General features: G+C 42.0%; 1 protein-coding gene across 7 annotated transcripts in view; it reads right to left on the bottom strand.

Moving 5' to 3' along the window:
* The window catches only part of DOCK10 (dedicator of cytokinesis 10), a 1735912-nt gene that overhangs the window by 151966 nt on the left and 1557404 nt on the right, over nt 1-26542 (bottom strand). For 6 of the 7 annotated variants that reach the window (XM_078665953.1, XM_078665951.1, XM_078665949.1 and 3 more), the window contains exons 47-49: nt 26269-26373; nt 10815-10921; nt 4699-4821 (exon numbers count right to left, since the gene is read on the bottom strand). In XM_078665953.1, coding sequence (XP_078522079.1) covers nt 4699-4821; nt 10815-10921; nt 26269-26373 — 335 coding nt within the window. The remainder of the gene's footprint in view (nt 1-4698; nt 4822-10814; nt 10922-26268; nt 26374-26542) is intronic. The other variant, XM_078665955.1, reaches the window with a different exon arrangement.

The raw sequence follows: 26542 nt of genomic DNA, 5'->3' as shown, positions 1-26542 counted from the left end.
GGATGTTTGGTATCAAACATCTCAGATTAATAAACCTGCACTGATTCCAGTGTCAGGTTTACTATTCCATGCACTCAGGGGTCCCGTCTAGAGGGGGCCCCTGAACCAAACCAACCGCTGGTGGGTTTCTGACTGGTGAACACCAGCCTGCCACCACAAGACAGGTTTCCGGTCCCCTGGGGTAGGATTGTTTTCTCCCAGGGCCCAAACACAAAGCCTTTCCTGCGAAGAGGACTCCTCCAGGTCAGAAAGAGCCATCTGTGGCAGGAAAGCTTCAAAGGCCTAACCACCTTTGTAATGCAACTCCCACCCTCTCCTACTATCAGGAGCAGGCCCCCCCTTCCTGTCTCACCCTTTTTTTGGCAGGAAGACAGGCAGGAAAAATCAGGACTACCTAGAAGATGTGCCCACCACTGCCAATCCAACCACCTCAGCGGGGGTGAAGCCCACTCTTCAGTGCCCGCCATCTTGCAGATGGCAGGCACCCTCCAATCATGTCAGGGATTTTGCCGACTCCCGCACATGGGGTGAATACATTAAGGGTGCAGTCACCCTAAGGTCAGTAGCCCATTGGCTACGACCTCAAGTCCCATAAAATGCAACCTAAATACAGTATTTAGGGGCATCGGTGAATCCAGGGTTTCAGTATTGATGACCTAAGAAGACTGGAAGCCGAAGACGTCTGAGCAGTGAAGCCTCCAGGCCCAAATGACTCTGCCCCAGCCCTACTGACCTGCTTGCAGTTCCGAATCCTCATGCGAAAACGTTGGCTCCAAAAAGGATCAGCAACCTCCAGACTTGGTGAGGACTGATCCCATGCTTCAACAAAGACTCAAAACTCCTGATGACAGTGGCCATGTCCACAAAAAAGATCAAGACCCTGTGAACCCAAGAAACCCTGCTTCAGGACTTACCTCTGCACCTGTAATCCACAACCAATGTCCAGAGGGTCAACCAGTCCTGAAGTGTTTCCCCAGTGGTCCTGACCCCCAAACCATCAAGGGGTGTCACCTCCAAGGTCTTGGGTTGACGCCTGCAGCCTCTCCACGACGACCCCCTCAACTGCAAGTTTCCAGGTAAGGAGAAACCCGCCATCCAAAGGCACCCCTGCATCCCCAGCCCACTGTCCTTGTGACCAGAACCAACAGTGTTCAAATGTTGCCTGGCATCTCAACTTCCTCCCAGGCTATTGGTTCCATTAAAGAGACCTTCTAGTCTGAGCTTATGGCCTGAAACTGGACCCGACTATCTCAATAGGCTAACACCGACCGCCCAACGCTGCGTGAGCACACTGCACCCAGCCACCTCTGTGCTGCTGGTGGTGTGGTTTTGGTGCTGCCTTGGGCCCCCCCTTGTGCTTACCTTAACTCCTGAAGACTGTCCTCCAAGGCTGCTTTACCTTCCCGTGAGCAGCCTCCAACCTATGTGCCACTATTCCCAATAGACTAGCATTGGCACCCCCTCACTCTGCACCTGGCCGCCATAGTGCATCTGGTGATGCCCCTTGAACCTTGGGGAACCTTGGTTCTACCCTCCAAAGGACCACACCAAAAATCATTTGACTTGCATGCAATTGCTAACTTTGTTTTTCCCATAGGATATGAATGATGTGTTTTTTCTCTGAAAAATGCTCTGTGTTGACTCTGCTTTGTATTGCAACAAAAGTAACTTAATGTCTACAACAGAGTTGTCCTCCTTACTGATGTACTGCAGGGCCTAAACTGTGTTATTAGTTTGTTTTGCCAGAAACTGGAACAGTAACAAAAAAGTAACTAGAAAGTAATTTTAAGTAATTACATGTATTCTAAAGAGTTTACAACCCATTTTCTATATTGCAAAGTAACTTGTATGCTTCTACAAAACCAGTACACACCATAGCTTGAAAAGTATTATTGTATTGCAAGTATCACTTACCTGCTATTAAGTAAATATTGGTTCTAGTAATAAAATTAACAAAGTAACAACTTTTTATACAAACAATTATTTTGGATATAGTCTTCGAGTGTGTGACATAATTTCTTGCCTGAGTGTGTACAACAAATGCTTAACACTACCCTCTGGGTAAGCCTGACTGCTGAACCACACTACCACAAAAGAGAGTAATGTATAATCTACTTTAGCCTCTGCTATACCTCGGGATATAAACTGGACTCTGTGCACACTATACCTTACTTTGGTATAGTATATAAAGAGCCAGCTTCCTACACTTGCATAATTGGAGCATCTACTGCAAGCTAGCGCCAAGCATGACTCTTCCTTGCAGTCCCTGGAAGGCTGGTGCTAGTTCTTGCTATAAGGCAAATCCTCGGATAATTGTGGTAATTCCAGAAATAATGTGATTACCCATTGCATGATGATGGCTATACCTTCTATAATGCTGGCTCTGGCATCGTAGTGATGATTACTAGTTTATTGTTGATATCCTTGGGTTGAGCGTGGCCACCAATGGTGTACTTCTGGCCCACACCAAACTATGGTAATTCTTGCCATTATGTAGGTGTCCTCTGCACATGAGAGTGATACAAGGATTGGCAAAGTGCCTGCTACCCATTGCTGTCATTAGTACATATGAGTGCATGATGAAACTGACAGATTAATTATTTTCACTAGATAATATCTTCGTATATATAATTATCCACTAGATATATTTATCCTCGGCAAGGATATCCAGAATATTTCAGGGTGCAGCATATTGGTTCACCAAATGCCAAAAGGGACAAGCAGACTTTTATCACATGGTATGGACATGCTCAGTGATCCAGACACAATGGGTAGCAATATTAGAAGACAATGCTGAAATTGGGGGAAGGGTGGTCCAGCTTAATCCTGCTGTCTTTTTTTGGCGCCCCTAATGGGGATTATAAACTCTCAAACTGTCTACAGCTTTATAGATTGTCACTGGTCTTTGCCAGAAGGTGATGGCCTGAAAGACATGAGGTGCACCAGGAATCGTTTAATGGCATACTGAGTGGTACAAATGGTACGTGACTGTGGTTGTAGTTCTGAATGCTCTGCATGGCAGGAGGGTAAAAGGGGATACGGTAGCTAGACAGATGATTTACCACCAAAGACACACAGCATTCTATGGTCTAAATCTTGTTACGCTACTTTTAGGGGCAGTACTGTTCTCCCCTTTTTCCCCTGTGGTGCTCCGATATTCAGTATCCCTTAGTTATGAATCCAAATATTCTGCCGATAGGTATACTGTTGGAGCACGAATACTGATGTGTATGAATAGCACTGTTGTTGATATAGGTCTTTTGTTCTCTCTTCTTTCCTTTACAGAACTCTATAAATCATGCATAGGCTTTCTTTCCTGTTTTCAGTTTCTATTTTTGGTAAATTCTGGTGTTTTTTTTCTAGTTTTTTCAATACCTTAAAAAACAGTGGTTATCAGTTGTTACACATTTTCGCGCCATTAAAAAAACCAGAAACATTGTTTTTCTGGTCTTTATGGAATTAAAATTTAATTTTAATTATTACTTGCTTTCTACACTGATGGTGCATGTGTATAGATAGTGTGTGCACAGGGTATAAGAGGTCCACCAGGATGGTCTACAAAGTCATTAGCATTCTTCATTAACTCTAAAGATTGTAAACCTGCTTTCAGCATACCATCTAGCAAGTTACAAGGATCTCTTACACGGAAGCACTTCAGCTCAGGTATCAATTTTGACAGACCACCACACACCTTTTTCACATACATTGCTGAATTAATGCAAAAACAAACAATATCACTCCAATCTTTATCGAACTTGATAGGAACTTTTTTCAACAGCATTCCAAGTGACACTGCATTCCATGTTTACCAAACGTCAGATATCATTTTTTCACCACTATCGCAGATGCTTGGTGACAGCATTCTTTTCACATATACCTGTCACTACATCTTGCACTGAATGTTTAAAGCGTGGGGTGTTTGGCAATTCACTTACAATCTATACTGACTCACTAGAAAAGGGGGCTGATGTGTCAAATAATTTCACCCATTCTCTGTCTGTGGGTAAATGTGATGGTACATATTAGAAAAGATTCTTATGAAACCAGCCATTTACCTATCAGTGCTGCCATTTGCTCAGCAACTCAAAATGCACAGAATGCTTTCACTATTTATAGGTGTTTTTCGACATTCTAATTTCAGTGAGAGACTAAAGAAGCAGTAAAGAGCAAAGGGACAATTTGTCTATTTGTCGGCTTGTGCGAGAAGAGGTTAAAGGATGGCTACGAATTGTCTTTAATATCACATGCTATTGGGCACAAAAAAAGTTTTCGTTTATCTTCGCCTCATTGTGCACCTTCGGTTCAGGTCCATAATTATGGAACAGACAATTAACAGCAACTAAAGCTCGATGGAGAATTGTTAACCACTAATAATGCTCCGAGACTGTGCTTAATGTGGCCCGGTGGTTACAGGTTGGGCCCACTGGTACTCATTTTTTGGGGCTAGCACTTATTTCTCCTAAACAGCATTTTGACTCAGAGCAAGAGAACTGACTTCATGTCAGATTTTTATGATAACCATCACATGCATGAGTTCTACCTAGATTCATTGCATATAAATGTGCCTTATGGGGATGTCCAGAAAATCTAGCATAGACACTTATTTATAAGTACAATATAATAATTTAAATCTTTAACCAAAGATGTGAAAGTAAAACCAGAATTATGTTATTTTAAAAATAGTTCTGTGGAACTTACTTTGAAGTCTCTTTGCTTCTCGAACACAGTAATGATTGGCTTGTTCACATTCGCAACAAGCTCATACCTTTCTGACTTCCATAGGTAGTCTGCACACAGCTCCAGCTGTTCCACAAGGGTGTTCTGTGAAAGCATATGAAACAAGGCACATTTCAGTCAAAAAGGAAATGTAAATTAAAGTGTTCCAAAATAAATGAAGCCTTCTAATTTCAGGCTGCATATATTGCATTTTTGAAGTGATTACGTGAGATTATGTCATAGTAAGAAGCTACATCCATGCAATTTTTCCATTTCCTTTCACCAACTTTAAAACAGAATAAATTACGCAAAAGTTACTAGAGTAAGGCAATTTTCATCGATGACAGTCAATTCTGTACCACCGCCAAAACATTTGCACTCACTACTGACTGCAAAAGCAATGTTTTGCAGCTGGTGCTAAATTGCCACGTGCATTTCAAAGGTCAAGTGCAGCCCGCGTGGTCTAAAAGAGTAAGGCATGGACCACGAGGGCAGCACTTGACCTTTTGGAATCAAGATAACTTTTGGGCGATTAACTCACCCACAAGGATTTATTTTTCTTTAGTAAATTGGCAGTCACAGCTGAATATTACTTTGTGTTATGCTGCAACTACTGTGCAGATTACCCACTTCTTGGGGGCTGTACCCACTGACACCTACATATAGATTTTCTCCTTCCCCCTGTCCTGAGGAAGACCCGTGAGCAGAGGTGTGACTTACCCTCCATGCACCAGGGTCGAAATGTCAACACTCGTTCCCAAGTGGGCCTGTACACAGTACCACCCCTACCATGCCCAATCCACAAATGATGTTGCTCTGTGCACCTTTGTGAAAAAAACATAAGTGACAACTAGAACAACCAGTGAGAGGCAGGCACGGACCAACTGGCTTTACTGTAAATTATAGCCAGTTCCTAGTAATGTATAATAATTCCAATTGATTCTCCCTTGGATGTTCTTTGACTTTGAATCCCTTCCTTCTTTATCTAATCTACCTTACACATGAGCAGCCTTTTACCCTCCCCTTTGGAGCAAGCTTTCACCTTGTTACGGAATATGACGATTTGTTTACCAAAAAAGTACCTGTAAAATAGAAATAAAACAGTCTTCTTTGCAGAAATAAATGGGTGTCATTGTTCTTTGAGAGTGCACATATTTTGCATATCATGTACTTGTCATGTCATGTACTTATGACTTTATGCCAATCATATGCATCTCTAGTGTGTTCTTGAAACTATAAATGTTTTACAATGTAACTGTATTTAACTATATGATAAATTAGTCTAGGACCATCTGTCTTCTATACCTTAATATATTTGTGGCAATCTTCATACTGGAACACATATTTGCTTTATTGTGTCAGACTTTGGGTAAGATGTACAAAGGGGCAGATTTACAAGCACCTTGCAACTCTTTTGCGCAGCCGTTGCATCAGTTTTTGTGATGCAGCGGTGGCATAAACAATGCGCCACGTTGTGGCCCATTTACAATGTGACACATCTAGGGAAATGCGTCACGATAAAAAGCCCCGTGTCACGTTATAACTGTGTCAAGTATTATGTATGCAGGGTGGTCGTTCCTACGCAAAAAACCATGTAGAACTGATGCAGTGAAATTTACAACTTTTCACTGCATCACTCTAAGCCTTCACTGCGTCAAAATCCCTATGCCTGCTCAGACCAGGCTTAAGGAATTACGCCAGGCTTTTTAAATGGGACTCTCCTATCTGTTATGGCGCATTGCTGGAGTTGTGTCACTTTCATGAGCTACTCCAGCAATGTGTCACTTTTGGGTCAACAGATGAGTCAAAATTTCTGACACATCCGTCAAACGTTGCGCTATGGTGCACCATATTGTAAATATGGTGCATCCATGGTGGTGCAAGGGTTTCATATGGAGGCGCAGGGAAACTGATGCATCTGTATAGATATGTCAGTTTCTTATAAATCTGACCCTTTTTTCTTTGTTCCATCACAAAGTCATGCAAAATGGTTCTAAGTATGGGTAGAGGATTTACTTTACAGTGCACAAGCTATTTGCACTGGAAATGCACCATTTTCTTGACACAAATTGAAATTTGCTCTGCTTTGTGCAACGTTGCATCAAAGAGGTGTTACGTGGATTTGAGATGGTTGTATCAGCGAATGTACCCCTTGTTTTTTTATGCAAAGTCTAATATACTAAGATAGCCAGACTGGCTTTTGCATACAAAAGCAATTCCTCCTTGAAGCAGGTGAAAATTTGGAGAAGTACATTTCACACATTGCATGTGTACAACACTGTACAGCACACATTCAATTGGTGGAATGGTATAAACAAGGCGTCAGATTTTCCACTGTAAGGGTATACTCCCAGTACAAAACCTATGCTTAACATCACACACACACACTTTTGCATCAAAAGGTGATTGTGATGCCTATTAATTATGTACAGTTTATTGAGCAACAAAATTGGCTAATTTAAAAGAATATGCTGTTGGGACCATAAACATGAACATAAAACCTATATGGGGAAATGGAACACCAGGGGACAGGTTTTGTTATTTCTCTTGTTTAGCAGCAACCTTGGCCTCTACTTGATCTAGGGGACTTGATCTGGGGTTAGCTACTAGTCTTGCAGTAATAAATGTCAATATCCTGAGCTTTTCATGATCTGAGGAAATATGCATATTCCATCCATGCTTAAAATCTATGTGACATGTGATGCTCCAGTAGCCATGCACAGAGCTAGGCTTTAGGGGTATATCAACTCCAGTAACATAAAAGTGGAGGTGTCTTGTACACTTTTGATGCAGACAGCTTTGACTTTTTCAGTACATGAGGAGCTTGATGTACAATATACTGTGGACAAGATAAAGCATGCCACTTTCATGATGCAACTCTCAGTTTCTTTCAATAAATGTTCTGAGCTAAATGGATCCATTTTGATAGTTGCACTGCAGATGAACTCTCCTAGTTCCAATCCCAAGGGGCATTACATGGAGGTATCATGGTACTGAGCAGGTATGTGTGCCCAGTTCTGCCTATGGTAGGTTGGTTAATTGAAAAGCCATGTCTTCAGCTTCGTGTGGAATTAAAGAATAGTGGAGGAGGAACTAATGTGGAGTGGGATGTCATTCCAAGATTTAGGATGTAATGTAATGTATGTATACTTGTAAAGCGCACTGTTACCTCGTTACGTGGTGTCCTGGTGCTGTATACCGCTGGGGAACCCGTCCTGGCTTTCCCTGTGAGAGGGCACCCCAAGGTAAAGCCAGGCATCCCCGGTGTGGCTGGGGCCGTTGTGGAGATTAAGCAAGCTATTGCCCAGAGTTGCAGAGTGGGACCCATGGTTAGCGTAGGCACCTAAGCGAGAATTATCGAGTCCGCGGACATTGACCCAAGACCCTGCCGCGTCGGGAATTGAACCCTGGTCCCGGGCCGGCCTTTGCTTCAGGGTCTGCTGCTTCTAACCAGTGAGCCACACTTCTCAATGTGAGAGAACACCCATCTTCATGACCTGGTTCTGTGTATCTGTCAGATGTGTGCGAGTAGGAGCCCTGTGGAGCGCAGGTGCTGGGTGATTGGTGGAAGGAGATGCAATTATTAAGGTGAGTGGGACCTTGAATGTGTGTGAGCCAGTTGAGCTCCCTGAGGTGTGGTGTAGTGTGAGTTCTGTGTGGGAGGGTGAGGATGAGTCTGACTGCTGAGCTCTGGATGGATGTAGTCTTTGGTGAGTTGCTTGGATATACCGGTGTAGAGGGTGTTCCCGTAATGCAACTGGCTGGTGACCAGGGACCCTGTGCTTCCGCTCACAAGGGTGTTAACAATGCTTCTTTGAAGAGAACTTCCAACAACACATCTATTTGCTATTTTTAATTTGTGCTTCATTTGTCCCTGTGGTTGCTGGTGGTGGTCACTACACACGTTTTTTGGGAAGGGGCTTATTTTAAACTGTTACACTTTGACCCAGAGCAAGAGACAAAGACAGAAATGAAGAAATGAGGAGGAAGAGAACGGTAAAAAAACAATAACAGAGGCTAGGATGAAATGATCCTGCAAGAGTGAGATACAAGACAGGATGTGCAGGAAGGTAGAAAAAGAGACATGAGGTGGAATCAAAACTAAAAAGCCTTGTAATGCTGGTGGTAGTAGGTGGGGTCACTGGCACTCATTTTTGGAGTCCAGCACTCAGATAGAAAACAGTGACAAAGAAGGAAAGTAAGGATGAAAGAGGTAAAGGAGCCTGGTGGTGGATGAAAGGGACACGAGGTGGAATCAAGACTATGCAACTAGGGTATTCAGCATAACCAACATTCATCACCACCTGCTGCAGACTTCTGAGCAAAACTTTGATCACTGACACTAATTCTTGTACAAATTAAGCACTGGAGCCTTAGTCTTTGGCAATCCCAGCATTTGACCATGCCGGTCTTCCAACCAATCAAGCTCCAGGGTGTTATCTTCCAACTGTGCAGAAGGTGTAGTGACACTGGTGCCCAGAGGCCCCCACTGAACGCTGATATTTTCAGTATTTTATCATTCAAACAGCAGCCCGAGAGGTAATTTCCTTCCTTGCACTTGGGCCCATGACAGACTGGCTACACAACATAGGCAACATCTCCTACCTATCTGTGCCTCCCAGATGGCCGGTATTTCTGTGCCTCCTCTGGAACCCGAAGGCAAAGAATCACAGAATATTTGAGGAGAGAATGATTTACTATTCTAACACCAGTTTTAGAGGTTTTCGGGAATGTGTTTGAGTGTGAGCACAGCCATACTTTGGAAAATATGGAGACTAAAAAACAGCTTTGCAAGTGCACATGCGTAAAATACAATAGCATGCACACCAGAGGCTGTGGGATTTTGAAAGACAGGAAGTTTAAGCAGACAGAACACTGGTGGAGAGAATCTTAGAAAAACTTAGAACCGTTGCACTTTTTATTTTTTTAATTAAACACCACTTTTAAAAACACAGGGGCATATTACCAACAACTAGCGATAATTATCGCTATGTTGGTTTAGCGGCGATATTTTTATCGCCGAGCTGCGGCGATTTTTATTGCTTAGGAACCTTGCTATTATCAAGGTTTATCTCCTAAGCGATAAAAATCGGCCGAAATGCATGAATATCGCTGAAAAGTCAGCGATATTCATGCATTACCGAGCTAATGCTCTTAGCCATGTTATCCACCTACCATTGGATAACATGGCTAAGAACTGCTCAGGGGCAGGTGTTAGCTTTTGGAGATATTCGCGCTTAGCGCGAATATCTCCAAATGTTGGTAATAGGAGATAGCGATGTTAGCGACTGTTTCCAGTCGCTAACATCTTGGCACGCCCACTTGGCATGTCATTAGTGATAAATATCACTGACATGCAAAGCGGGGCCCAAGATGGTCGCTATCTACTACTAGCTGTCGCTAACTGGTGTTGGCGACAGCTAGGTAATAGGGAGATCATTTTATCTCCGCTTTCTTGGCTTTTAAAGCCAAAAAAGCAGAGATAAACCCCCTTGATAATATGCCCCACAGTGTAGCTGGGAAACTGCAGAGCAAAGCTCATGATGTATCCTCAATGCTAGAGTGGGCACTGGCAAGGTAAGCATAAGTCAGGATCCCAATTCGCATTTAGCCACTGTCTACTTCTGCACCTGTCTATACCTGTGCTGATTATGCCAAGGTATATGTGAGGCATGCTGAAGCACATCAGAAAGCATGTCCCTCAGTTAGTCAACCTACATACCCAAATCTGTAAGCTCTGCCAATGGTAATCTGGAGTTGAATAACCTATGTTACGCCTATGTAAAAGCCCATTAATCATTGTAGTTGTACATTTTACACATTTTTTTGTATTTGGGCATGTGCAAACCACATGCAAGAGGAAAAAAATGTTGGAAATTCCCTAACAGATACCATAGGAAAATCACACGGTTCCACTATTTTGTATACTCCATTACATGTCTCCCTTTAATTATTTTCCTAACTTAAACATTACAAAAATTAATAAGATCACTCTGTTTTATTTAAGTGCTTGTATTCTATTTGAAAAATCATTTATCCTGATTACGCAGCAGGAGGCAGGAGTGCTGCAAGGTGACTAACACATCACTGTCTCTGACCTCTGTGTAGGGCGTGTCCTGCATCCCAGAGTCTTCTTTCATAGCTCCTTCTTCTTTAATGTTAGGTGTAACACTGAGAAACACTGGCCAGCCCACGGAAAACAAACCTGCAAAAACATTTATGAACAAATAAAGCATCTGACACATTCCTTGGGGAAAAAAGCACAAATTAATCTGTGTCGATGAAGTTCTTGTTCCTCAGGTAAGGCTGGCATTTGATAACATATCAAAGTAAGTTTCGCTGCTTTCTAAACGGAACGACTATGGCATCACTGACAAAAAGGTACTTTCTAGGACATTTAGACCCTGATTACGACCTTGGTGGTTGGACTGTCAGGATTCAGCGTCAGCAGTCAGGAGAACGCTGCCAAGCCCGCGGCATCCCGACTGCTGGATTTGGAGTTTACTGCCGGGCTAGCGGTGTGCCGGCAGTGGTCTTGTAGCGGTCGCATGCTTCGGCTCACAGAGAGACTGTAGGCAATGCCACTGCACTGCAGTGCCTGCACTGTTGTGTGAGCACTGTTACTTTGCACCATGTTGTGCATGGCACACAATGCACACAAGACATTGTAGGTATAGGGGGCACAACATGTGCTCCCAGCCACAATGCCAAATGGGTTAAAACGCCCGGGGGCCCTGTGTGAGGCTCCTTCCCTGCCTTTCCATTGACCTTAACATAGTGGTGTCCCGACTCCCCACCATGAAAAGTTCAGCGGGATGGCAGGTTGTAATCAACACGGCAGTGCCAGCATCGACATAGACTCCATGGCCCGCTGATTTCCCCACCGCTGCGCATTCCAAGATCCTGGCGGTGGAGGCAATCTTGTGGGGGTCTGACTGCCATGCTCGTAGTAGGGTGGTCGGACCGCCACCGACGGGTCGGTGGTCGTGGGTCCTCCGTACTCGTAATTAGCCCCTTAGTATCATGTTTGATCATGTACATGTGGGTTCAAAAGCCCAGCATGCAAATTGTTGCTGGCTAAAACGCCAGGATTTGCCGAATCAGCAGCTTGGCAGGTAAGTGTCTGTTACCTCCAAGGTGTAGAGGAAACTATGGCTTCAGTGCTTCAGTCCGCAGAGTTTTTACACACAGTTCAGGCTTTCAGGCCTTTATTGCATCAGTAAAGTAATCATCAAACATTATACAAAGAAAAAACTGGATATGTTAAAACATTAAGAATAAAAAGAAGCAGAATCAATTCAACATACCTGCCATAAGGAAGAGAAAAGCAACAGGTATCTAAGAAAATTCACCAGAAGTATGACTTGTTACTGCAAGGGCACCCTAACAGAGTAGAATAGAATCCTGTAGCATCAACTTTATAAGTAGATGTGTTGCATTGTCTCGTCATGTTTGGCACATGCCATTGTAATGGTTTAGAATGCATTCTGTATTGTGTGAAATGTGTATTCATGGAATGTAGGGTGCAGCCAGTTATTCCTTCACTGACTTCCTTTAAAGGTGGACTTGCTGTGCTGCATTAATAAAACCTACAATCTACGAGTACTTGCATATTTGGATTTATTGCATCCAGCAAGAGTCTTATTGGACAAAAAATGATTAGCATCGAAAGGCAACAGGATATGTATTTATCATTCTCCATTGCACTGTTAATCTGGACCAAATTTCAAGTTGAATGAATGAAGGGTCTTATGTCGCGATAAAAGAACACAAGAGGGACCCTGGAAACAGATACTCGGAGAGGCTGGCAGGGAAAATGCAAGAACAAGAACAAAACCTCTCACTACAATTTCTTTACACTCTGGTAATATATCCTATATTATTTCAAATAATGGCCTTATGCCGCGCACAGCTACTCAGAGAGTGCTCCAGCGCTATGTAGCTACAGGGGGGAAAGTGGCTTTTAAGGTTGAAAAAGTGCGTTTTCAGGTGTTTCCAGAAAACAGTCTCATCTGAAGTATTTCTGAGATGATCGGGAAGCTGATTCCGTCCGGTCGACCCGGAGGGAGTCCAAGATGGCGGAGTAGGGACTCAGCTTCGCGGCAGCAGACCGAGGGCTTCCATCTCGGAAAACCTGGAGGCAGCGAGTTAACGGTGTACTGGCGGTGAGGGAGCTAACCGAAAAGTTTTGGGTTTCACCGCCCGCAAACGCCACGGAGATAAAGCTGAGCTGAGCCGAGACGCCGAGGCACAGCGGCCGCAAAAACATGGCGAAACAGAGACCCAGCATCACGGCAGGTCCCTGCCTCGTGGCAGCTGACGGAGGCAGCATGTTAAAGCCACCACTGAAAAGGAGACATAAAAAAAAACGCCTAAGGCATAACTGAGAAGGGACTTAGCTTCATAGCAGCGGAGCCAACGCAGTAAAGGAGAAAGCTGAAACGCTAAAGCTTAGCGGGCGTTGGAGCAAGTTGAAACCGTAGTGGAGCAGAGATCCAGCAGACGGAGCGAACCGGAGGCAGCACGTTAGAGCTGCACGGGCGGCAAAGGGGTAAATAGAGCCAAAATAGACTTTTTGTTATCTGACCTGTTATCTGACCTGATCGGAGGAACTGCTTTCGTGGGGTTTCTTGGCTCTCAGTGGAAATTTCGACAAGAAAAACTTTTCATTCTTCACCATCCTCCACGCCACGCCACGCCACGCCAAGTGCTGTTGAAACACTGTGATACAGCGAATGCCGTGGCTCTTGGGGCTCTCGCTGGTGCTTCGGCGAGCTCTCGGAAACTGGGTCGTCAGATCCAGGCTTGATTGGTTTGGGCTATCAGCCGTAACAGGGGCAAGAGAAGTAGCGATTAATCTACAAAGGGTTATGTCGCCTAAAAACCCGACGCGCTCTACGCGCAACACTAAAAACTCTGCCAATGCAGCTGCAACTGCTACCCCTGCTACGTCCGTAGCCGCAAATACCTCGGGGTGCCCGGAGTACCAGCTATCTCTGCACATTCGGCTAGCCCGGCTGCGTTAACGCTCAATACCCTAAATGCAACTGCAGTCACAGTTACAACTATAGCAGACACGACAGCTATAGCTACAGCTACAGTCACAGTGACCACGGCGACTACGGCGACAGCGGCAGCGATAATGGCGGTGAAAGTGCCTCAAGGAAACAAAGAGGCTGCCCCCGCTCCTCCCGCTCTGGTTGTCACACAGTGCCCTGCTGGAGATCGAACTGGAATACCTTCTGTTACCATCACTGCTCTGAAGGGGAGCGATAGGAAGGTGGCAGGTAAGCCAATTCTACGCCCTCCTGTGCTTGCTAACTGCGGGACTATACCAAAAACATTTGCCCAGAAAAAAGTAACTGCTGGCTCTAAACCCGGGGTAGCAGTTGGGAACACACTAGTCGCTTCTCATGTTGACACAATACAAGATGCTCAGTCTGAGGGCAGAACCAGAAATACAGGTTGGGCTGCAGTCACCAGGAGTGGTAAAAAAAGTTGTGGCTATCACTCCAGTAGCAGCTCTAACAAGGCCAGTGATGGGAGATTTTTCGAACTTACCCGCTAACTGTGATATTATATCGTCTGAGGGCAGTGTGACCCAAGAAGGTCTTGAAGTGCTAAACGGGAATAGTGGAGACAACACAGCAGAAATATTAGCAGTGGAACCACATCTAATCGCAAATACAAACACGACGCTAGTAACCTTAACTGACGTAAATACCAAGCAAGTTGGGCTTCCTACGGATGATTCTTCTCTGGAGCTGGGGGAAGAACAATCCTCCTTTGTGGATTATGACACTGAGGTAGATGAAGAGCCGGACAAGACAATAGACAATTCTACAATGAGACTGTCCGCACGGAGGCGGAGAGGCAAAGCCAAGTCCTGCTACAAAAGAGGGGGAAAACTATTATCTAACCAGACGCGTCTTATAAATGTGGCATCCCTGACGAATAAAAAACTGACCATTGACAAAAGCCCCCTAAGGAAATGGATTGAAGCCAAGGGGCTGGTTAAGAATATCACATTAAGGCTTTCTGGAGGTAGCCCAATAGATAATGAGATAGTACAGGTTTCGACAGCCGAGCTATCTAATCCACCTAACTCACCTACCCCCAGGAGTACCTCCTTGGAACAAACTGAAAAGGAAAATAACCATCAGGGATTGGCAGCTGCCCCTAACCCGCTGATTAATACAAAAATAAATAGAGCAACCACAGAGACACAGAATTTAACAGAGGGGAACGGGAGTACTGATCGCTCTCAACTGGACGTGATACTAAACCTTCTGATCAGTCAACGGGGAGAAGCACTAGAGCATTATCAGCAACTGAAAAGCGATAATGTGAGACTGCAAACATCCATTTCAGATCTCAAGTCCAATCTCAAGGGGGTTACACAAGATATAGCAGAACTTCAAGAACGCACAGTGGCTATGGAGGAGGAAGCAACAAAGACTGGCTCCAAGGTGGAACAACATGATTCCCAACTAGCCCTACTACAGGGAAAAATTGAAGATTTGGAAAATCGGCAAAGGAGATCTAACCTTAAGCTATTTGGTATTCCGGAGGGGTCAGAGGGGGCTGACCCAAGGGCATTTTGGTGAAACTGTTACCCCAAGTCTTTCCAGAACTTTCTGACTGGGATTGGGATTCCCAAATTCAAAGGGCACACCGACTACCATTAGGGTTAAAAAGGCAAGATAGCAAGTTCCCGCGTCCGTTTCTAATATATTTTGGCAACTACTTACTTCGTCAAGCCGTATGGCAAAAGGCGAGACCGAACACTCCAGTCACTTTTGGCAATATCTCCCTCTTTACCGTTCTGACCTCAGCAAATTGACAATGGACAAAAGATGGGAGCTAAGAAAATTGATAGATCCAATTAACAAACAGGGGGGCCAAACTTACCTGCAAGAACCAGCGAAACTTAAAGTTGTGAAAAATGGGCGTACATATTTTTTGGGTGATGTTCAAGAAGCACAGGCATTTCTATCTAGCATCACCAAGAATAAGGATGGTGACTGAGATAGAAGTTAGAATTAAGACTAAGACTGAAACTACTCAATCTTTCTAAAGAATACGAGTGATGGGGACTTAATGGTATCTTACTAATATGCCAGGTTGACAGAATTGGAGACCTGGACTTTGATTTGGCTTACTAGATTGTCACTGGTCTTTTGAGGTTTGAGGTGCCTTGGTGGCTTATCATTGATTATTTCTTCGTTAGCTTTTCAGCAATTGCTGACACTTTGGGGGCGGGGACGGGAATTGAAGGGGGGGAAAATAAATAAATTAAAAAAAGGGTAAAAATGAGGAAAATTTAGTGTATGCTCTTTTCCCTCTTCTCTTCCTTTTCTTTTCTTTTCTTTGTATTAATGAGCAAACAGCTGCTACGTCAGATACTGCTACTCCAGGGGGGATGGGCAGGCCCTCTTTGGTCTCTCTGCCGCCAGAGCTGCCATTCCAACGGCAGCAATTAGCAAGGGGGGGTGGAGGGGGGGTCCCCGCAGTGGGGGGAGGGAGGGGGGGGGGGTAAAAGTTAAAAATATTTCCTGTTTGGTAGAAAGACATATATTGAAATTTGTTTTTGGAGGGGAAACATTGGTTTTTGAAGAACTTAGGATGAAACGATACAGAAGATTAGACAGATATGCTGAGAACAATATTTACTACGGCCGCTATGTTTTTATTTGGAATGCATAACATTAAATGTCTGTCATGGAACGTCTCAGGCCTGAACAACAAACGCAAAAGGCGCCTAGTTGCAGAGGAGCTACAACTTTATAACCCTCATCTAGTTTTTCTGTCAGAAACACACATCGTAAACAAAGACAAAAAACTGCTGAACCAACTGGGTATGGAGATCATAGTTAGTTCAGCCGTAGACTCACCAATAAGGGGGGTGGCAATTTTAAAGGATAAGAGATTCAAAACTGAAACAATTAAAACAATACATGATAAAAGCGGCAGGTGGGCAATTGCTCAACTTATCATTGATAATAAGAAATTCGTGGTATGTGTGATATACGCTCCTAACAAGGACGAACCTAAGGTATATGATCAGTTAAATATAGCCCTGCTAGACTGGGAAGGGGAATTAATCATTATGGGAGATTTTAACTGCATTATGAACTGTCAAAGAGATACTACCCGACCATGCAATAACAAACGTATGTCTAGAACCAGAGCTTCAATTCAAGACCTATGTAAGATGCACGGTCTTAAAGATATGTGGAGGTGCTTATATCCAAACGCTCCTGGTTATACATACTATTCAGCGCCACACAAGATATGTACTCGCTTAGATATGGCTTTTGTATCAGACCTTTTGCTGAGCTCTGCATCAATAGTAATCTTTCCTCGTATTACATCTGATCATAATCCCATTATGGCAGATATCACTATCACTTTGACTTGTAAACCCCCCAGAACTTTCACGTTTCCCAGGAAATTAATATCTGACCAGGTCTACATTTCACAGTTAAAACATCATATAATTGAATTTACAGATTTTAACAGAAATACAGCACCGTGTCTAATAGTGTGGGATACTTGAAAAGCAAGCATCCGGGGGTTTACGCAATCTTATGTCTTGAAACAAAATTCTGAAAGCCATAAGAACGATGAGGCCTTGATGACTGATATCGCAGGTGAAGAGATGCGATTGGCTCTGGCTCTGCGAGATCACTTACCCACGTTGGAGATCTGTGCACAGTTTAGTCAACTAAAATGTAAGACTAAAGAGAAACTACTTAAAAAAAATAGTGCCCAGATACATAAATATAAATTCATCAACTAAGAGGGTGGAGGTAAAATAGGCAAAATTTTAGCATTTAAGGTTGCAGAAGATAGAGCAGACTCCACGATTACTCAAATAACAGGTCTTGATAATAAGAAATATACCCAACCAATCCATATCGTCCAACAATTTGCCAAATACTATGAATCTCTTTATACTCCTGAACACACGCCGAACAGTCTTTCAATCGATGAATATTTAAGGGAGTACCATACTAACCAGCTAACGGCGGCAGAAATCGATTCTCTTGCAACTGGGATAACTAAAAATGAACTTAAGTTAGCTATATCATCACTGCCCTCAGGAAAAGCCACAGGGGAAGATACTATTCCACTAGAAATTTATAAATTATGCTCAGATGAACTAATACCTCTTCTTTTAGAAATCATGTCACACATTGGTATAACAGGATCGGCCCCTAACTCATGGAACAAAGCTAAAATAATATTTTTTCACAAAAAGGGAAAACCCAAGGAAGAGATGGGATCATACAGACCCATTTCTTTGATCAATACAGACGCTAAAATATATGCAAAATGCTTGTCCAATAGACTTGCTCCATTAATGCCGAGAATTATAAATAAACAACAACATGGGTTTATAACAGGGAGGGACATGTCGGCACATGTTAACACAGCAATTACAGCATTTGATATTGCAGAGGTAGAAAATACCCCACTGGCTATGATTATGCTCGACGCCGAAAAGGCATTTGATCGGTGGGGTGGGGCTATCTTTGGCAGACACCGGGATCTATGGGTTTTGAAGGGCAATTTCTAAATGGAGTTCGGGCGCTCTACGACAAACCAACAGCACATATTAGCTATGGAGGGCTTATCTCGCCATGCTTCCCAATTCTGAGAGGCACCCGTCAAGGGTGTCCCTTGTCACCATTATTATTTGCTTTATCACTTGAACCTTTTCTAAATGCCCTAGATGCCCAACATAAAATAACTCAATTTTTGACCGGACCGCATACTCTAAAAATTACTGCATATGCAGATGACATTGCCATTTACTCCTCTGAAATAGCCGAGACTTTAAAAGCCATCAATCTCGAAGCACTTAACTTCGGCAAAGTTTCAGGATACAAACTAAATACACATAAAACTCAAATAATAACTAATTTTAAACCCCCGACACCAGTTCCTGAAATCTGCAAGGTTGCGACTTACCTTGGAGTCAAAATCATATCAAATATCAAAGAACTCAACAACATCAACTATAAGGAGCTGATAAAAACAACCACTGCGACACTAAAAAAATGGCATCGACTCCCATTAAACTTATTAGGCAGAATAAACCTGATCAAAATGAAAATTATACCCAAATACTTATATTTGTTTAGGTCAATTCCCTTGGCACTGAATAGAGGTTTTTTAAGCAACTAGATAGTATATTTGGAAACTTTATATGGGGATACAAGAAAGCTAGGAGGTCACTAAAACTACTGAAAAATCAGACTGACCTAGGCGGCCTCAACGTCCCAGATTTAAAATTATATTTCTGGGCTTCATTTGTTAGACGGCTACGCTCATTATTAAATAATGACGACACACTCTATTACCATCATTTATTGTTAAAGAATGATTCGAACCAATTCCTATATCGCATAACCGACCCAAATTACTACAAACGAGTTAAATTTAAGACAGCGCGAGACATAATTAGAGTCTGGAAAGACATTCTCGCTTATTGTAAAACCACCATCTACCATTCCCAGCTTAAAATATGGGATAACCCAGGGCTGCCGGATATATTTAGGGATGGTTTAACACGTGGATGGCAATTGAAAGGCATAACTTATCTTGGTGATCTGTATAACTCTTTAGGTATGCTAGATTTCTCCACTCTTAAGTGTTTATATGGTATGTCGGAAATACATAGATTTAAATACATACAAATACACGACTTCTTGGTGCGTAAAAAAAGAATCAATAGTGTACCTAGTGGGGGCGTATGGGACTGCGTAATCTCTAGGAATGAGAAGGCAATTATTAGTTTGGCTTACAAATGTTTTATAAGCTTTAGCTCTGACGATAGAGAATCAATTGCCAATAAATGGAACCTGAAACTTGGAACAAGCATTACAGGGAAACAAATAGTCGAATCTTACACTAATATACACAATTCTGTTCGATCGTCCAGTCTCAGACTTCAACAATACAGAACTATCTATCTACTCTATTATACGGCAGAAAAGATCTCGAAATGGTCCAGTAGCAACATCCAAGGTGGTAAGACCAAGTGCCCGAAATGTGCGGCTTACGCGGCGGATCTAGCGCATATGCTGTTCTCATGTCCAATTCTCGGGAAATATTGGGAGGAGGTGGGAAAAATCCTAAACACAAAAAATATCCTAAACTACTCTATAACGGCACCTATGGTGCTACTTGGTATACATATAATAAAACCACCACGCCCATTATTGGCAGCGATATTAATTGCATGCGCTAGATTAATCTTGGCAAGGGCCTGGATTAATAGCAACGCACCAAATGCTATAGAATGGTGGTATTTAGTTACAGAAATTAAAACAATGGAGAAGACCCTAGCAGAATTAAGAGGTATACGCTCACTAAAGAAATGTGAGAAAATTTGGGGGGATCTGGAATGAATGCAATTAAAGGAATTATCAGGCTTCGAGAAAAGGGAAAATTACTGTTAGAATAGAATTTTTGTTTTGTCTTACTGTACATTCTGTCGGCTTATATTAATCTTTCTATCCATCTACTAACATCTGGATTATATTGGATCTAGGCGGTAAAATATTTTGGGCAATGGTTTCCATATTTTGTTCTTATGTAAAAACAAACTCTAACTTTAATTTAATGTAAGATGTATGCTAAATCAAGTTTACTAATTACAATTTGTAACATTTGTATTTCTCCGCTTAGCATGTATGATTGTCTTATACCAACTGGAAATAAAAAAAATTTATAAAAAAAAAAAAAGGAAGCTGATTCCGTCCGGATTGATGCCACATACACAGAAAAAAGAGGAACCCCCATGCTTGGATCTGTTAAAGCGTGGGACAACAATCAGTTGAGCCTTCCCCAAGTGAAGAGTCCTGCTGGGAGAGTACATTAGGACTCTTTTGGTCAGATAGAGGGGTACAAGTTTATGCATTTCCGAGAAAAGAGAGAGCTAGAAATGATGTCCCTTGATCACTGTATTGCAGTGCATCATGTACCACCACTTTTCAAGCAGTCTCTTTATTCCACATCTGACAAGCATGCCGTCTCTCGAGACATGGGGCCTGATGTATCAAAGTTTTTTCCCCATTTTGTCTATAGGAACATGTGTCAGTAATTCTGATAATACTGCTGTACAGTGCAGTGCAGTGCTGAACGGTGCAGCCTGCCTCCATAATTATTCCTATGCACTGCAGCACACCAAAGCGTACTAATCATGGCAAGGTATTTTCCCCTCTTTGGTACCTTATTTCAAACCTCTTGCTATTATCATTGACCAAAATATCAACCAGCAGATCGCATTTCCAGGCTGGTGAAGCCCTTATCCTATCAACTCCACCTGCTCAGAAAGCTAAAACCAACACATACATCACATAGCCCTTGTTCTAAGCCATTTTGATGGAAGAAAGGCAGTGTTGGTGGGACTGTTCAAAACTATCCTGGCAACGCTAAAATCAACACTTCCATTGTCTACTCTTAGAAATGAGAAATTATTCCAATTTTGCTTGCATAATGCATAAAATGATCTACATCAGTCAATCACCCTACCTGTATGGTAAACCTAAACTCACTGATGACTGAAGGAAAACCAGATACAAAGGCGTTATCTTGGAAATTCTGAAAGCCAGACAAGTACAAACATCCAAACAGGCTTTCGCCTGCCTAGCTCCCAGACTATGGATCTCCATCCTTGATCAAATTAGACTGAATGCTGATTTCCCGAACGTAATTCAAAACTCCTTTAGTCAAAATGAAGCAACCAAATTCAATGATTTCTTTTGAACACTCTGTCACCTTTCACTTATAATGCAGATCATATGTTTTGGTCGAAAAAAAATTCTGTAAAGCACTTCACTGCACCTATGACTAGGACCAAACTATGGAAATATTGTGGATAAATAAACAAACACCTTCACAGCACATATCTAGCAAAAAAGATCGATGGTGTGCCGCACACATGCTAAACAATTTCAAATATCACTATGCAGTGCTCTTTCCATTACCATTTTGCACACTACACTGCAAGGAGCCACTAACAGAACATGTTGGATAATCTTAATGAAAGTGCTTGGTGGTAACTCCTTTCTACGCCATATTATGAAAATACATTTATAGTGGTGGTATTGTATGAAAGGCTATTTGTGCATATTGAAGCAGACAGAGTGTGACTTAGGGACAGCAACTACACACTAAAACCACAATAAGATCTTAAAAAAGCACACTTCAGTAACTGAGTTTCATGTGTTGTGGTGGTTATGGTTTGTGTTGGTGTTGTGTTTTTCTGGTGCGTTACTGCTTTGGGTTGTTGTGTTTGTTTTTATTGTTGTGTTGAAATGTGTTTTGTTTATGGTGTGTTGCTATTTTGCTTTGTGCTATGTTGTGTTGATCGAGAAGTGAACCAATGCTTCTACACCTGCGGTTCCAGTGACAAATAATCTTTTAATGCTCTCTGAAGTACTAACATATATTCACTCCAGGTCTCCAGCTAAGTAAGGCACTAGTCAGACCACATTTGTGTCATACACCATCGGCCTTCTTTAGGGTTTGTTGAGAGGATACTCCATTGCAACAGAGTACCCCCTCCACCAATCTGAACGTCCATGGATGTTTAATATGTTGGTGAAAAAAACGACTCTGTCTCCGTCACTGATATACTCCTCCGACGGCCCAACAGATTAAGGGGCGTCAAACGTTTGGCCATTTGACTGCCACCTAATTTAGAGAGGGCAGACATATAGCCAGTCTTCACAGTCTGTCTCTGTTGGTAAAACCTGGAGATAAGGGGCAGTGAAAAATGCAAAATGTCCCCCACATCATGGGAGAGAAGACAAATGGTGTGGTGATCATTACTTTTCTATTTTTTAAAACAAAATCCTGCTTTGGGATTTTATTTTTAAATATAAAAAAAATGTTAAAAGTTTGACAGATAGTACCATCATATTGACAGAGCCAACCATCAAACTTTTAATACACTGGCAGGAACCACTGTAACGGTGGTTCCTGCCAATTTAAGAGATGTCTGGTTGGCTGGCGGCCATTGTTAAATTGAGAGTAAAATTTGTACAGGAAACTGTAAATCAGGTCCCAACTTTTAAATTAGCACTTACAGTGTTCACATTCTATGTGCTGTCCACAGTACAGCAGCACACCATGTCATAGACCCTCTTTTTTCTTAATATTTAATCTATTAACGCCTCAAATCAGTGATATGGCTGTCTCACTAAATCCCGGAAGACAGCGGTTGCTGGAGTAGGTAGACGGAGGGGAGCCGCGGATGTCAAAAATTACACCGCGTGAAGGTATCCCACGCTGTCTTGTCTGAAGGGGCTTGAAACTGCCTCCATTGAGGTTTTTTCCCCTACTGAAACTGTAGTGGGTAAAAATACGGAAAGTATCCGATTTTTAACCTTGTATGTATATTTTTTCATATTTTTCACATTTTGAGCCTCCTGGGAGGGTACGCCTTAGCGCGCGTATACCACCGGAGGACTTTTGCTTAGGTCCTGACGAATGCTGAGCTAAACGCAAATTTACAGCAGAAACATGTTGACCAATTTTTTTATTTTTTTTATCTAAACTAGGTCTTCGGTTCCCTAACTCAGAACCTGCAAAGTCCGCCCACTTTGTTTTTATTTAATGCAAGTTGGCCATTATTAAAGACTTTTGTAAAGGCACATCCTTACATTTTTTAATACACATTCACATTCACATTTAGTCACCTCCTAATTTGGGCATTGTTGCACTCACCACATCCTGCTCCGCTGTAATCAGGCGTTGTAGCACGCTGGGGGGACATTCGGTCACCCCAGCGGGGACCCAATGATGAAGCATGTCACCAACTAGTGGTGAGTGAGGGTCCTTCTAAAAAGTAAGGGTGCTCCTTTTAAAATTAAGGTTTCCCCTTTTTCTTTTTCTTTTCAACACCGGGTGATCACTAAGCCTACTAGGTCCCTACCCTTTGAGGGGAACCTTTTGGACACACTTAGGGAGACAGACTATCCTTGACTAGGTGCTTGCAAGTGCGTGAGTATTGATCACACTTGCGGCAACAAGTGGGATATTATCACACCTCACTATCTATATTATCTTACTTTCTGTCACTCCTTTGTTGTCATAATATATATTGTACTGGGGTACAGGAGTGGCTACCCATGCCCTCTCTCTCTTGTTGTTACTAACTGTCTCACTAAATCCACAGCTCAACAGCTGCAAATCCCCTTTTCTAAAACTCTGTCTACTAAAGCAGAAGGAACAATTTAAATAATTATTTGTGCTCTCAAATTTTCCAGACAGGACCTTAGATGATTGGCATGACACGATGTGTACTTAATATTTAATCAGCTCTTAGTTGACAGTGAAAGAGCTCATTTGCTTCATGTCTCCTTCAGAGTTGACTTACTGATCTGCCTTAGTCTTTTATTTATAGGCATGTTTACAATCCTACTTGCGAAATCAGGCACTGATTTCTTTGTTAACAATCTTAGAGTGTCTGCACAGCAAATGTGATTGGGATTTCATCAGCTATATACATCTTTTGCTATTTTTTATGACTAATATCACAAATGGGATTTCATTAGGTATCTAATATATGGAAATCAAGGAACTTATTTGTCTGGGACATGCACGACAAGCGATTCCCATCAGATTCTCCTGAGTGTAACCATTCATTACAAGTTTTACTCTTCTCAATTTGGTGATATGGATTGTCCTTTTGGAAAAAGGCTCATAAGAGGAGACCAAATTGAGCAGGGTGAGCAAGACTACAGTGTAATTGTGGTGGCAGCAGCTCACTATTGAAACAGAATTCACATGTTGTCTGCCAAAACACTTATACACAGAGAAGCAACAAAACGCTTGGAGTCGGAGAAGGAACGTATGGGAGAGACTGCTGTAGCTGCCCAACTGCACTAGTTTGTTGGGGCCACTTCTGTTAGTTTCATTTCAGCACAATAGTGAGGGGGAGAGGTTGAACATGGACGTTATGTGTGGCATGCTTTTTCATATATGTTTACATAATGTTGCATACAACATAAGCATTGATGTTTGACAGCATAATAACTGTCCATTCATTAAGTGCATTAGAGGATATGATGATATATTAGCATGTAGAACACAGGCCTTTCCTAACCTAGGTAGTTTACATTTCTTCAGGATAACACATTGTATACGCCCAACTATCATGTATTTTTCTGTTGTTCACAAAAAGGATTTTTCCATCAACTGCAGCCTTTTACATTTGAAGGTAACCAGGGATCTGCTTGTAAGTGGAATTACAATGTGTAGTTTTGTTCCAGAGGAACTGAATAGATACAACATAGCCATTTCTGTGTGCTTCCTTAAATTCAGCAGTGTTGTTTATCTTCCCCTACAGGAAAGTCAGGAGCTAACCATGCAGGGAAACTGTATTGACAGAACTACATTGGACATAAAAATATACAAATTCTGGATCTTTTAGAAACATTTATAGAAGATTAGCAAACTATTGCACCAGGCACTCTCTCACGAGCATTGTTTTACATTAATTGTAAAATTTAATACTTATGCAGTAGGCACAGGATACTTCAGCTAATATCAGGCAACGATCACTAACATTCACATATGCTTTGTGTTTATTGAAAATGTCAAAATGTTACTTTTTCCATAATTTTCGTAGTACTTTTATCTTTCTTTACAATGATGATCGGGAGGGACAGTGTGACTTTTTTACACATTGTGTACATTTTGTCACTTTACTTATTTTGTACTCAGGAATTGTGAGTTGCATGGTTAATGGTCAGTTTTAAGATCCAATTAAAAGCATGCTATATTATAATGGTGTCTGGGAGATAATGAACAAGTAAAATTACATTGCTGCCTTCACCGTAATATTATGAGTCTTTTGCAGTTTTAGTCTGTGATACCTCCTTAAGTAAAGTTGTTGATATATATTTCTATGCTATTTATATTTGTTTGATAGATATTGTAAAAGGCACTTTACAACTTCAGTCACTTTCCTATATATAATATAAATATATAATATTTTCCATTGTGGATTAAAAAACGGTTTGAAATAATCTTCTGACTCATCAAAAGTGAATACTTTAATAGTGAAATCCAGCACACACATAATAACACGTTCATAATTATGAAGGCAGATTAGGTAATTATTTTGTGCACTTCTTGAATAAGTATGTATTATGCCAAGCCATGAGAACAGACATGCATGTTCGTGCTGGCCACAGAGATTCTGCACTTCTATTCAGATGCACAATCTATTAGCTCATATTATTCTGATACATGCTCTTTGCTGAGTTCTACAGTTATAATGCACAATCCATAATTATGAAAACATAAAATGGTGTTAAAAAGAATATTGTTTCAGACATGTGTGCCCCCCACATGCTTGCATGAAACCAAACCCCCATCAACAGTGTATGGTACATGCAGCCCCACATAACGAATTGTTCCTTTACATGTTAAAGACAAAGCAGCCCCACACGCAGTTATTTTCTAAGGGTCACATTTTTTAAAATAAACATTACTCAAGTACAATCCATGCAATGTTAAGACACTCACTTCTTTCTCTATTAGTTGTTAGTATCTGGTTATTATCAGAGACTTGGGCATCTTCCTGGAGTAAACTGCTACTTGAGGTGCAATTTGTTTCACTGGTCCAGTAACCTACGGCAGTGAGACACATTAAAGAAACACATCTATTGTCCCTGTAGACACATCATTTTAATCAACAAGTAGGTATTCAGTTTAGCAGCATTGCACTTACTGGTAGCTGTGAAGGGCATTCCAGGCTATGCATACTGTTTAATCAATATTTAGGGTAAGACTCCCCCAT

This window comes from Lissotriton helveticus, chromosome 11, assembly GCF_964261635.1.
Source record: "Lissotriton helveticus chromosome 11, aLisHel1.1, whole genome shotgun sequence".
NCBI classification, from domain to species: Eukaryota; Metazoa; Chordata; class Amphibia; order Caudata; family Salamandridae; genus Lissotriton; species Lissotriton helveticus.
The sequence above is the reverse complement of the archived record's forward strand: the minus strand, read 5'-3'. Positions and strand labels throughout refer to the sequence as shown.